Source organism: Diadema setosum, chromosome 14, assembly GCF_964275005.1.
Source record: "Diadema setosum chromosome 14, eeDiaSeto1, whole genome shotgun sequence".
Taxonomy (NCBI): domain Eukaryota; kingdom Metazoa; phylum Echinodermata; class Echinoidea; order Diadematoida; family Diadematidae; genus Diadema; species Diadema setosum.
This window is the reverse complement of record NC_092698.1, coordinates 25,697,882-25,710,578: the sequence shown is the minus strand read 5'-3', so window position 1 is coordinate 25,710,578 and position 12,697 is coordinate 25,697,882. Positions and strand designations below refer to the sequence as shown.

Below are 12,697 nucleotides of genomic sequence, written 5' to 3'. Positions count from 1 at the left end.
AGAGCTTGACATTAGCAGTGGCCCCGTGGAACCGAGGCCACTAAAAATTATTGTTGCGCCACCAAATTTCCAAAAAGGCTATCTTTTGGTGGCCCGATTGGGCAGCTAAAATCCAAATGAATTCTTTACATGTCCTTCTATTTTGGGCCACCGAAATTTCACATTCAAAGATTTTAGGGCTACCTGAGAAAGAAGTTAAGTGTCATGCCCAAAATATGTATAATGTAAGTGAAACACAACATTGGTGTTGGACAGGAAGGTATTATTGCAGTAGACCATTTTGCTGTCTCTTACAGTATACACACTGCATTGCAGCATTTGCTTCAGAGTCATACAACCATATCTGCATTAAAAGTTTTAAGCAATGTTTTCATCTCACAGACAAATGGATAAATCCTTAAGGGATGATACAGTTTTGGTTGAGAAGTTACAACGATAAGCATGTCATAGTGGGACCTTTAGTTGAAAATCTGTGGGAAATTGGGTAGGGCCTTCACAGAAAGGGTGCAGCAAGGGGTGACAATTTACAGAGCCAATGCCCCAAGAGTACTCACGCATTCTTTCTCCCATCTGTCCCGCTGGCTGCTGACCGCCCCTTTAAGGGCCTGCTTCAGCCTCGCCCTCTCCTGTGTCTCCATCTGGATCTTCTTCTCTTTCTCTGTCAGCTGAGCATAACGAGAAAACCAGACATGACATTGATACAAGTGAATGAGCAACTTTTCACATCTCTCACTGCACCAGGGGTGGTGTCGTAGATTTTAATTGACTATCAGCTAAGAATTGGCGGGCAATGAAAAAATGACACAGAAATCAACTGAGGAGGGATGAAAACCTTGTGAACAGCACTGGAGTATTCTGAGGACTGAACAGGCATATTTTTGGTGGTGGAAAGCAGTATTGGTACCTTTCCTGCAAAAGACACATGCATGTAGTAATACAATTTGGGGGAAACAGTCCTTTCTATGAAACCTGCAGTATTAGGCAAAAATCAAAAACAAAGAGAATAACAAAATACTGGCCTGCAAAAAAAAAAAGGGTAATAGTTGGCATCTTCGACTAGGTTTGATTTCTAAATCAGTGAGTCCACAAATTGTCACATTTTTTGACAATGCTGTCTTAACCACAAAAATAGCTATGGGATGTCGATATGTGACTTGGGCTTTAAAGCCTTACAATTGTGGCGAGTGGTTTGTGTGGCACGGAGACGAACGCAACACACTGCCTCCCCCATTCTGTATCAAATGTAGTGACCCCGAATGAGAATAGCGCTGGCTCAATGGGTCAGCGAACAACACTCTATACTTCAAGAGTTCTGTGCTACAAATCTCCTGACCCAAAATGGCTGTCCCAGCGAGCCACGAGAGCTTCCGAATGGATGTACACTCTCAGTGCGCATGCGCATGAAGAGCGTCTGATGGCCTCTCTCCTCCAATCACCGTAGCTCGCAGTCACAATGTTTGTGTATGATGCGTACACACACACACACACACACACACACGTGTCTCAGTGGCAGCATTGTCCCACATGTTTATGGATATAGCACCGAGTCTGGCATTGCACAATTGCATGCATAAACTTCCGTCGTTCGGGAGTTTACGTACCATTAGGGATGACGACCGTCCAACTTTAAAGCTTGTGCGCTTACCTCCGTCTCCATGCTCCGCTTGTCAGCCTCGTACAGCTGGTGCGTGCGCTGGAGGACATGGTTGTCCTGCTCCAGTGAGCGCACTCTCTTCTCCAGCCGGTCGCACTCCCGCGTCTTGGAGCTCAGCTTGCTGTTCAGCTCGGCGTTGGCCGCCCGCAGCTGGTCCAGCTCGTGGTCTGCCTCCACCAGCATGGCACGGAATGCTCCCTCTGCAATAATGGCACAAAGAGGATTGAAGTAGGCAAAGATGTATGATATGAAATGTGCTGCAATCATATCTTGCTAAGTGCTTAGAGAACTACTACATAGTGAAAAGATGTTATATAAGACAAACCCCAGTTTCTCATAATTATCACCTCCCCTAAGGAGGTTTTGTTTTCAACAGTGTTGCATTGTTTGTCTGTTTGTTTGTTTGTTTGCAAAAATGACTTAAAAAGTTGTGAATGGATTTGAATGACATTTACAGGAAAAGTGGATTGTGACACAAGGAATAGGTGATTAGATATTGGTAGTGATCCGGATCACTGTCTGGATCTAAGATTTTTTTTTTTTTTTAAACAGATTCTTTGTCATTGGCAAATAGGACCATTAAACGAGGGAATTCAAACTGCATATATTTGAGATGTGAATGCATACTGTGCATGTGCTCGAGGTGCATCTGGAAGCTCAGGTAAAGACACTAGAAAGATTTATCATTGGTAAATAGGGCCATTTTCAGCATATGTATATGTGGGTGGAAATGAGCTGCTTGATGGAGGTCTGCACTCTCCGAGAGCTTTAATTGCAACAGTTCAATGATGCATTCGAGTAGAAATAAGGTAAGTGGATCACACAAAGATATAATGCTAATAACCCATAACTTATAAACAAACAAACTGACAAAACGGGCAGCCAGGGTAAGAATTTCAAGCTGGGGGGGGGGGGGGGGGGGTGGGGGGAGGAGGAGGGAAGGAACTGAGGTCTTACGTTTTCTTGCCAGGTCTTCCTCCATGATCTTCCGCCTCTTCTCCCTCTCAGCCAGAAAGGCAATAAGGTTGGGCAAGGTGGTGTCATCGCTGGGATCTGAGATCTGTCAAATGGACAAGAAAATCAAGGTATGAATGAACATACATATCGAAAGGCTGGGAAGGGGGCATCCTCAGAATTACATACACACTAATTACAAAGTGATACAGGTAGAATATTAATAGGACACCGTCCTCTAAAATTTTTGATGGGTGTTCCTCATTTACTTTGATTTTTCTTTTTCAGTATTCTTTTCTCTTTTCCTTCTTCATGCTCTGTGAAACAAGAAATCAAAACAAAAAAATCTTTTGAATTCACCACAACAATTTCACTCTATGAGATATTTTTCAAATAAGCATTGAAGTTTTATCCAGTCACAGGAAATATCTTAAAAGACAGAGTACGTTTGACAGGTGGCCACCAAGATAACATCTGCATGTTAAACAAAACCGTTCAACTACATTGGAATATTTGATAGCAATTACACACAGGTGGCTGCTAAAAGCGACAGGTGGTTACAAACAAGACAGGATTGGCTGTAAGAAGCAGCACAGCAGTACCTGTAGGAGAGGGAAGGGGGGACCCAGGCTGAGAATTGGTGGAGGTGGTGGCGGCACTTTGCCATCACTCTCTGCCAGCAGTCGTCGGTACTCTTCGTTGGCTGGGGAGGGAGAAAACAGTTTGAGAAACAAGTTTAATTAGAAAAGCTTGCACTCATTGCTGAATGCCTGTATCAAAGATACTGAGAGTGCACTGGATGTAGACTGCGCAAAGTCTATAAAAATGGCAACAAATGATATGAAGAAAAAAAAACTAGGCTATTCAAGCATATCTGGTGATGTACAGCTGCTCTGAGTTTGGCATATCTTACATTTGTAATTGCAGAACTGTGTGTATCTGGCTACTCCAAAGATATTGTATTGAAGCAAACAATCACTCACAGATAGACTTGAGGACCTTAATAGAGACTCTTATGTTGAAATGAATCATCTACATATTTTAAAGCAGACATTTCTTAACAGAAGAAATAAACTACCAATGACACGAAAACCATAAAAGCCATTGCAGCATATTTGTTTGTATACACTGCTCCAATTTGACTTTATGTTAGTGACAGCAGCAACCTGTGTATCTGGCTTCTCCAAAGATACTGTATGGTAGTGAACAATCACCTATACATAGACTTGATAAGACTTTGACATTCTGACATCAAATCAGCTTGAACATATTTTATAGCAGACATCTCTGAACAGAAGAACTCCATACAGTGCACTCCCGTTATAACGAACACAGTTATAATGAAATTCCGGTTACCACGAAGTAAAGTTCAAACCCCGTAGATACTTTTTTATTGTTTATTTTGTTTGGTTATTAACCCTAACTAGGCCGGGCTATTCAGGTAGATGATAGAGCCGGGGGGGGGGGGGGCCTCCCAGGCCCCCCCTCCGGATCTCGGCCGTCGACCACGCGATCGCGACGAAAATTGGCACACGCATTGCCTATGATGTATTCTAAAGTACCATGAAGTTAATTTCTTCAAAAATTATCATTTACACTAAATTATGCTAATTTATGCATAATGATGCATGAAATCAGACAATTTGTTATAAATCACTAAATAAAGCTCAAAACAGGCACATTTTTTGTGTAAATATTCTTTTTAGTGTCCTTAGCAAACGTAAGAGAAAAAAATTGCGCAATCAGAAAAAATTTCCTAAGTATTTTATTGTTTTTTGAATTTCTTATGTATTTCCCTGTTTTTTCGACTTTATGTTTTTCATTGTTTTTTCGATGAAATTTGTCCGTGACATTGTTCTGAACAAGAAAATGCGTTATTACTTGATTTTAATCAATAAAACCCCAAAATAATCATGCTTTTATAAAATTTGCCTGTAAACACAGTTTGCATTGAAATTGTACACAAATTCACGTTTTTGAGCAGTTTTTGGTCTGACATGCACGTGCATATTTATGCGCAACTTCGGAACCGCGCACCCGGGCATCGCAAATTTGGTGTCAAAAGATGCGGGAGACTCGAAAGAAAAAAGTCATGAAACGTTGCGGCGATAGCTTCTCGTGATAGCGATACATTGCGCGAAACGTCGAGGGGCGGGGGGGCCTCGGAGGCCCCCCCCCCCCCGGCCTAGTTAGGGTTAAACAACATTTTTATATAATAGAAGAAAAATGTCTGTCTTCGGGGCTTCGTGATAACGGGAGTCGACTGTATTGCCATCTTACCCTTTCTCCTTCCAGGCGTGAGACCGATGTCAAACCTGACCTCTGTTGGCCGGGCAACCTGGACTTCTTGTGTGATCTCAGCAAACTTCATCACATGCTGAAGGACAAAAACAGGGCACAGTCTTGATTATGTAATAAACTCTCACCTTAAAGGCACACAACAAACAAAACTAGCAACATGATTCTTCCTGATATTGATTTCAGTAATTTCATTTCAAAATGAAATGGCAAGTGAGTATGGGAATGGAGTAAACGCAAAATTACAAAACGCTGCTTCAAGCCGGTTGCTTTCCCTACTTCAAACAGTTTACTAAGAGGATAAGTTTGTACATGTTGTTCATCTCCCACAGGGTGATTTCTTGAATAAGAATCACAATACCATGGTGCACTGTAGGATTAGTTTTAGTCATGTATGAATTCTACCATCAAGACACATCTCACAACTTCTTTATATAAAATCAAATTATGATGTGTACAATATGACCAAATACAAACATTTAAATATATAATTTTCATTCGATTTTTATCATTTCATATACTAAAAAAAATATATAAATGGATAGAACAACCTCCCTTAAAACAATGCTGCTACCATGAATAAGGTGCATTATCTCTTACACTGTACTATCCAAGACATCACACATGTCGGAACTACTACTCACTATGCTTTCATCGTAGTCACGTGCATCTGGGTTGACGCACACTACCATGCGGACTTTGCCCTCTCCGTCAAAGTAATTCTTGAACAGGTGAGTGAGCTTGGAGGTCCTGTACGGGACCATCTGTTGATAAGACACAAACGTTAATGACATGTGACTTCACAAGCACATGCATGCCTTTTATTCCATTTCACTTTAATACCAGAATTATGTATTTGCATAAATGAAGAGGTACAATTTCTGGAATTTTTTTTTTTTCTCCTTGATAATCTGAGATGATATACATGGTTTTATCACAACCAACCAAACAAACAAACAAACAAACAAACAAAATCAATACAAGAGCTTCACTCTTTGATATATCACTTCTAGGACAGTCAGAGATCCACTCAAATTACATTAATTATTCATAAAGAAAAGGAAAAACATCTCCCATAAAGCAGGGCTCGACACTAACGGTGGCCCGGTGGCCCGGGGCTACCAAAAATGCCCGTCGAGCCACCAAAATTTCAGAAACAAAGAATGTGGTGACTCGATCGGGCCATCAAAAAAAGTCGGATATTTGCCTTTGGGCCACGAAAAATAAAAGTTAGTGTGGAGCCCTGCATAAAGTCATTGATCAAAAGAAATCCACTGATCTAAAGAAATTCACCTTTCTAATCTCTGACATTATTGACCAGTGACCATGACCCGTCCCCCACTCTGAAAAATGTTCTGTGGCCCCTGAACAATACTTAAAAAAAATACTAAAAAATTAACAGTTGGCATCTCTGTAGAATTTTTATGCACAGCATTATTATTACTAGTATGTCCCCTCTTTTGGCACATATGGATGATTATCTACTACCTGTCAGTCTCTTCAACATGTCTTGTATAAACATGCCCTTTGTGACCCTATCTATGACCTGGGAGATTGTTAGTCACATTGTAGAGGAGCTTGGGTAGACAGAGGCATTCACACCAATGGGACTGACCTTGTTGGCGCCCTCTGTCTGGTTCTCGCGGAGAGTCTCGATGCACGTCCTGAGGGTCATGAGCGAGGCATTGATGCTGCCCGCCTCCTTCAGCCTGTCCCCCGTGTTGTTGGTGCGATGGGTCCTCTCGCTGCCCGCCAGGTCAACGAGAGACAGCTGGCTGACACAGATCTGGCTCTTGTCCTGAACGGCAACACACGAAATGGGACAATCGGACCATCAATACTACACAAAAGTCTCTGTTCTTCACATCGTGTCCCTTATGTATGGGACATCTCTCGCAGGGAGGCTCTTAAGAACATCAGAGTGTCATAGCCAGTTTTACCTCCAAATTGATACTTAGGTCTGTGGTATAATTGCATGTTTGAATGCAAAGACTGATTGCGAAAGAGTCTGCTTGGTCGTTCTGTTAAAACAACTAAGCTTACATGCTATTATTTCTTCATTATTCTCATAGACTGTAGTGTCCCTCACAAGATTTCTCCTTAAAACAATTTGAATAAATTAACATAAATGAATGTCAACTACATGATTTGTCATGTAAATCAGATACAAACTCAAATGATTACATGGAAATTGACAATGCATCAAAATAAATTGCACTAAAAAATTGACTTACTGTTACCATATGTTGAAGTCTTGAAAAGGGAAAAAAGACAGGTGTATTTTTTTTTTCTTGTGATAGATATGATGGAAATAAAGTATTTCTTTGTACCTGGAGAACCTCCTGTCCCAGAGAGTCTAGTGGAGCTTGGACAAGCTTGATGTTGAAGACACTGTGACTGCGACTAGACTCCGTGTTCAGCTGGGTGTGGGCAACCTTGCGTCGGCTCTGGCCTGCAGGTAAAAAGAGAAATGTACTTGGCCTCATCAACATCCATTGAAAACAACAACTGAATCAGTGAATGGGACAGATTCACTTTTCCAGATGTAGGCAAGCCTACAAACCTGGGCGTGGGCAACCTTGTTTCGACCCTGGCCTAAAGGAAGGACAAATGTAGAAATGTACTTGAAGTCGTTAACATCCATTGAAGACAACAATTAAACCAGTGAATGGGACAGATTCAATTTTCTAGATGTAGGCAAACCTACAAACCTGGGCGTGGGCAACCTTGTGTCAGCCCTGCATGGCCATCATCAACATCCATTGATGACGACAATTAAACCAGTGATTAGGACATAGACAATTTTCTAGAACCAACATCTGAATGGAATCTATCAGGTCGAGGAAGATACGCCAACGCACATGGTAACATAGAGAACATATTGGTGGATATTTGGGCTAAATAATGTGAATGGTAGGATATCATCACTGCGAATACCGTCAATAAAGACACATACAAAAAGGGGAGGGTAAGATCAGTTTGTTTGTTTGTATGTTTGTTTGTTTGTATGTTTTTTTAAGGCAGGGCAGCTGCGGGGGTGGTTCAAGAGATAAAGGAGAGGAAAGAAAAGCCATCTCATCTCACCTCTGAGGAAGACTGTGTAGGCTTCTTCCGTCGTCTTGACCTCAACTTCGGTACACATGGCAACGTACATGTTCCGGTTTGCGTCCTCTCGTAGAATTCTTGATGTTAAACTCCTAACAGAGGAAGAAGTAGGTAATAACATCACAAACTGTTAAGTTAGATGCTGTTCCTGATAAATTGAGGGCAACGTCTCTGATGGGCAAATATTTTGCGTGATAGCAATGGAAGAAAGGCAACAGATAATTGAGGGTATATGTAAACTTGGATAAACTCTCTCAATGTTGTGGCAGTGCATAAGTCACATAATCATCTAACATGGTACACAACAGGGACACTGAAGTATACTGTCTTTGGATCATATGACTTGAACATCACTTATATGTACAATCATATGTATCATACATGGATTGTGACTCAATTTAACTTTTCCAGAAAACTCACTCTCAAATATATTCTTCAAAAGATATAACAGGGGCATATCAAAGATAAATCATACCACAAGCAGAGATTCCCTTTTTTTTTTTCTCTTTCTAAATCTTACCTTGGCGTGTACTGTACATGCAAAAAGCAATAAAATACTATCTATGCAAAAAATTTGACATTCATAGGTCCAACACAGCTATAATTCACAGTGCTCACTAGACATGTTTGATGATTTATTGTAAATTAAAGGTGATCATGTATGTTTTTACTGATTTTTCCACTTTTACACTGGAGAATTCCTATTAATCTGTTGCTGCCCTCTTTCAAAACAATTTTCTGCAGTTTGCCAATACTTTGATTGCAGACAAGCACTGGTTTGCATTTTGCTCTCATCTACATACATGCAAGATCACCCTCTATGAAAGCACAGTGAGATTGGGGGCACAGAGTGTAGAATGCTGCAGAGAGAACCACAGTGGAATCCTAAGTGAGATATTACGTGCACCCAGCCACATAGACATGATGGCATGAAGTCACAGCCAAAAGGCCTGCCTTGATCAGAGGGGTTTCACACTTGCAAAGCATGGAATGTGTGTCTAGATAATCATACTAGTTAACAAACAAGTTTGTCACCAGTCTGAAATGGCTCTTGGTCACTGCAGCACAACACAAACGATATTGTCAGAGCAGCACATTGGATCTGGGCTAGAGATGGGGTGCAGGAGGTCATTTATATGTATACATAAAAAGGGTATACATATTTTTTGGATACTCAAAACTTTATCAAAGGTGCATGCATAAGTGGAAAATGTATACAGATGTGTGAAAATACAGATATACAGTAGATAGTGAAGGAAATGTGAATCAGCATATTGGAGGTTTGTATGAAATTCAAATAAGTGAGTTTTAGGTCAAATTCATCAGCAATGCAAGTGTTGTAAAAACAAACAAACAAACAAAAAAAGAACAATGCACAATATTCAGAGAAAAATTGGTCGTGGGCGTGACACGCAATAACCTGAAATCCAAGCATTATTGCTTGTTGTTATGCCGGCAAATTGAGAAACAAGCCCACATTAGTAATCAAGGAGAAATAAGAATGATTGAAGTGCATGCAAAGCTCTCCTTGTTATATTAAAGAGCCCCCAAATTATGGTCTTCTTAAATACTGCATAGAATAAAAAAAAACAAAACAAAAACAAAAACAAGCAAACAAACAATAAATGGAAATAATATGCCATAACTAAGAAGGGATATAGGTATCCATTGTGACTGGTGCCTTTGAACTGTTTACTTACTAGTATCCAGAAATTAATTTCTTGGTTAATATCATCAATATTCACTTAAAAATTTCAGAGAAGTAAGCTGCAACTCTCTGCCATAATCACTGGCAAAAGTATCTTCCAAAATGTTTTGCTGAGCAGGGTGTATTCCCTGATCATACCTAATTCTAGTAATATATCATCATTTTGTGCTCATTGCTCCAACTATAATTCTGATTCATTGATTTAGATACACCAGGAATATTTTGTGTGCACATGTGGCCTTTGTGTGTGTGTGTGTGTGTGTGTGTGTGTGTGTGTGAGTGTGTCAGGGTGGTCCATGAGGGGTTTTAGCATGTCGCTGCAACATGCTAAAATTCTTGTGCAACATCCTAAAAAGCCAGCAGCATGCTATGCAACATCCTTAAAATTTGCAACAAGCTCAAAGTAAAAGTATTCAAAAATGTGCAAAACATGTGCATAACATAAGAAACATCAAACTACCAGGTACTTTAGATATTTGTGTGCAAAACATGAGAGAGAACATTGAATGTAAGCAGCACAAAGAGAGATAAGCAGCAAAATACTGCGCACTACGTACTCATCGTGTGCGCTCCGCGCATATTCAATTTCTGCAATATTCTCAGATTCTGAGCTTGCAACATGCTAAAATTTCAAGTTGTGGACCACCCTGAGTGTGTGTGTGTGTGTGTGTGTGTGTGTATGTGTGTATTGTATGTATGAGACTTAAGAACTGTCTTTGATATCTACATAATTACTGACAATAATGAATAGTTGCAAAAGTTACAAGTGATGGCAGTACAGCTGAAACCCCATATCTTGTGATATGTGTATTTTTACAATACTGCAGAGATTTAAGGTGATTAAGTTTGATTAGCCCTAATTAAAAAATTAAACATAATTAAGACTTAAAACTTTCAGGATATGTAGCCCACATATATGAGAGACAGTAGAGATAAAATCATATGAAACCTTACATTTTTCATGTATATTTTAAACAATATGCCTTAAAAATTGGCCATTTTAGGACACCAAATTTGTGACATGATTAGTACCCCTAAGATCAAATGCATCATACTCAACTAAATTATATATTTCTATAAGTGTTTTTGACTGATCTTATTCCAGAACATGCCTATTTGGAATGACATGTAAAGAAAATCCTGTTAATAAACCTTTTTCATTCCTAAAATGCCATTATAAACAGTGCGTAACGCGTGTTATGCTTGGTGTCCACGCGACAACCGTTACACAGAGATCCTAGAAAAGGCTGATCAGAATTCTGAAAATCAATGCATTTTTGCTGTTTTAATGAGCTCAATGGGGGATGAAAAATATGTGACTTTTGTTCCAAAATATTTACATCTTTATGTCAAAATTAACAATGGTAAATCAGCAATTTTTTGGTGTCCAATGTAACCACCGTTACACATGAAGATTTGATCTTTTATTTTGTACATTTCCAATACTATTTACTGGCCTTTCTGATTTTTCTGAGTTCCTTTCCAGGATAGGTATCCAAAAGAAAAGAATATAAATTATATAAAATATTTGGGAAGAAACTATTTGCCTCTTTCTCTTTAGTGTCCAATCGCGACGCGCGTTGCGACACGCGTTATGCATATTTGGAAAATGCCTAAATAAGTACAAACAGTAAAATTCTGCACTGTTATCACAATACATTAGTTACAATATTAACAAATCAAGTTTATAGATATTTTGTGATCAACAATATGTGTTTAAAATTATTTTCAATATTCTATGTAACGGATGTTACATAGGACACCAAGCATTTTCAATGGATTTCCCTATAGGAATGTACACAAAATAACATTTTTCTGATTTAATTTTTTGCAGAGCTTTTTTGTGCACTATCTCTCTGTACAACCCTGAATATCAAGAAGTCACTATTCATTAAAATGAAGCTTATTTTGAGGTCATTCTAGTGGAATTTAATTTGTAGTACAATGTCACACTTTTGGTTGCAGTATTGTAAAAATACACATATATAAACCATTAAAGGGATGGTATAGTATTGGTTGAGGCGAGGATTCAACTTTTAACTTTCTGCAAGATATTATTTAATAAAAATAGGTTTTGAAAAGGCTGATATAAAAAACAAAGAAAAACAAAGTTATCCTTATGAAAGGTAGGTCCCATCATTAATTAGGATGGCTTTCTTTTGGACATCTCAACAATTTTCAAAACCAATTTTCATCAAAGAAACTTTGAATTCCTCTTACAATTATATGCTCTTTTATATTTCATAAGAGGTTTCTCATAACTCAAAAGAATCATCAAAAAAAATGTTGAAAACCCCAAGCCCCATCTCAATCGAAACTGTACCATCCTTTCAAGTTGCCTCTCTACTTGGACAGTCATGAGGGAAATCAAATAAGCGAAACAGCAGAAAAACTAATCATGAGTGATGTGTCATTGGGGTAATAGGCTAGAGAGGAGAAGTCTCAAGCACAGAGCAGCCGGTCAAGGCATGCAGAGAGATAGGCTTATAAATGACAGAAACGGCTGATGACATACGAGAAATCATCTCTGATCCTTGAGTACCTGTTAGAGGACGGAATGATGGGGGGACGAGAAGAACGAAATGAGATGATCTTGTGACAGAGTTAACGCGACGAGTTGTCAGAGAAAATGAAAAAGTATTAGATATATTTGCATTGTATTTTCTTAAAGGGAAGCATCTGGCATTACATGAGTTATATCATGCTAAGTCATGATATGGACCGATTCACTTCTGAAACCTGCATTGTGTGTCACCAGGTATACTCGATAGATGACACTCGACTTTACATGTAATGCCTATTTACATTTTACATGATAAAGATAAGATAATCTTCAGAATTTCATTTTGTGCATGAGGACATTTTGTTCCAAACTATCCATGTCATGTATGTACTAAATCCACTTACAATTTTGTTCCCTGGTACTATCAATTTTGTGCCTTCATTTCAAACTTACCGAGAAAGCCTGGAGTGCAACA

At 39.2% G+C, this 12,697-nt stretch overlaps 1 protein-coding gene across 1 annotated transcript in view; it reads right to left on the bottom strand.

The window, feature by feature from the left end:
• The window catches only part of LOC140238245 (kinesin-like protein KIF23), a 57,300-nt gene that overhangs the window by 34,756 nt on the left and 9,847 nt on the right, over window positions 1-12,697 (bottom strand). The window contains exons 10-18 of the mRNA XM_072318181.1: window positions 7,991-8,103; window positions 7,237-7,358; window positions 6,522-6,704; window positions 5,551-5,670; window positions 4,889-4,985; window positions 3,211-3,311; window positions 2,612-2,714; window positions 1,646-1,854; window positions 555-665 (exon numbers count right to left, since the gene is read on the bottom strand). Coding sequence (XP_072174282.1) covers window positions 555-665; window positions 1,646-1,854; window positions 2,612-2,714; window positions 3,211-3,311; window positions 4,889-4,985; window positions 5,551-5,670; window positions 6,522-6,704; window positions 7,237-7,358; window positions 7,991-8,103 — 1,159 coding nt within the window. The remainder of the gene's footprint in view (window positions 1-554; window positions 666-1,645; window positions 1,855-2,611; window positions 2,715-3,210; window positions 3,312-4,888; window positions 4,986-5,550; window positions 5,671-6,521; window positions 6,705-7,236; window positions 7,359-7,990; window positions 8,104-12,697) is intronic.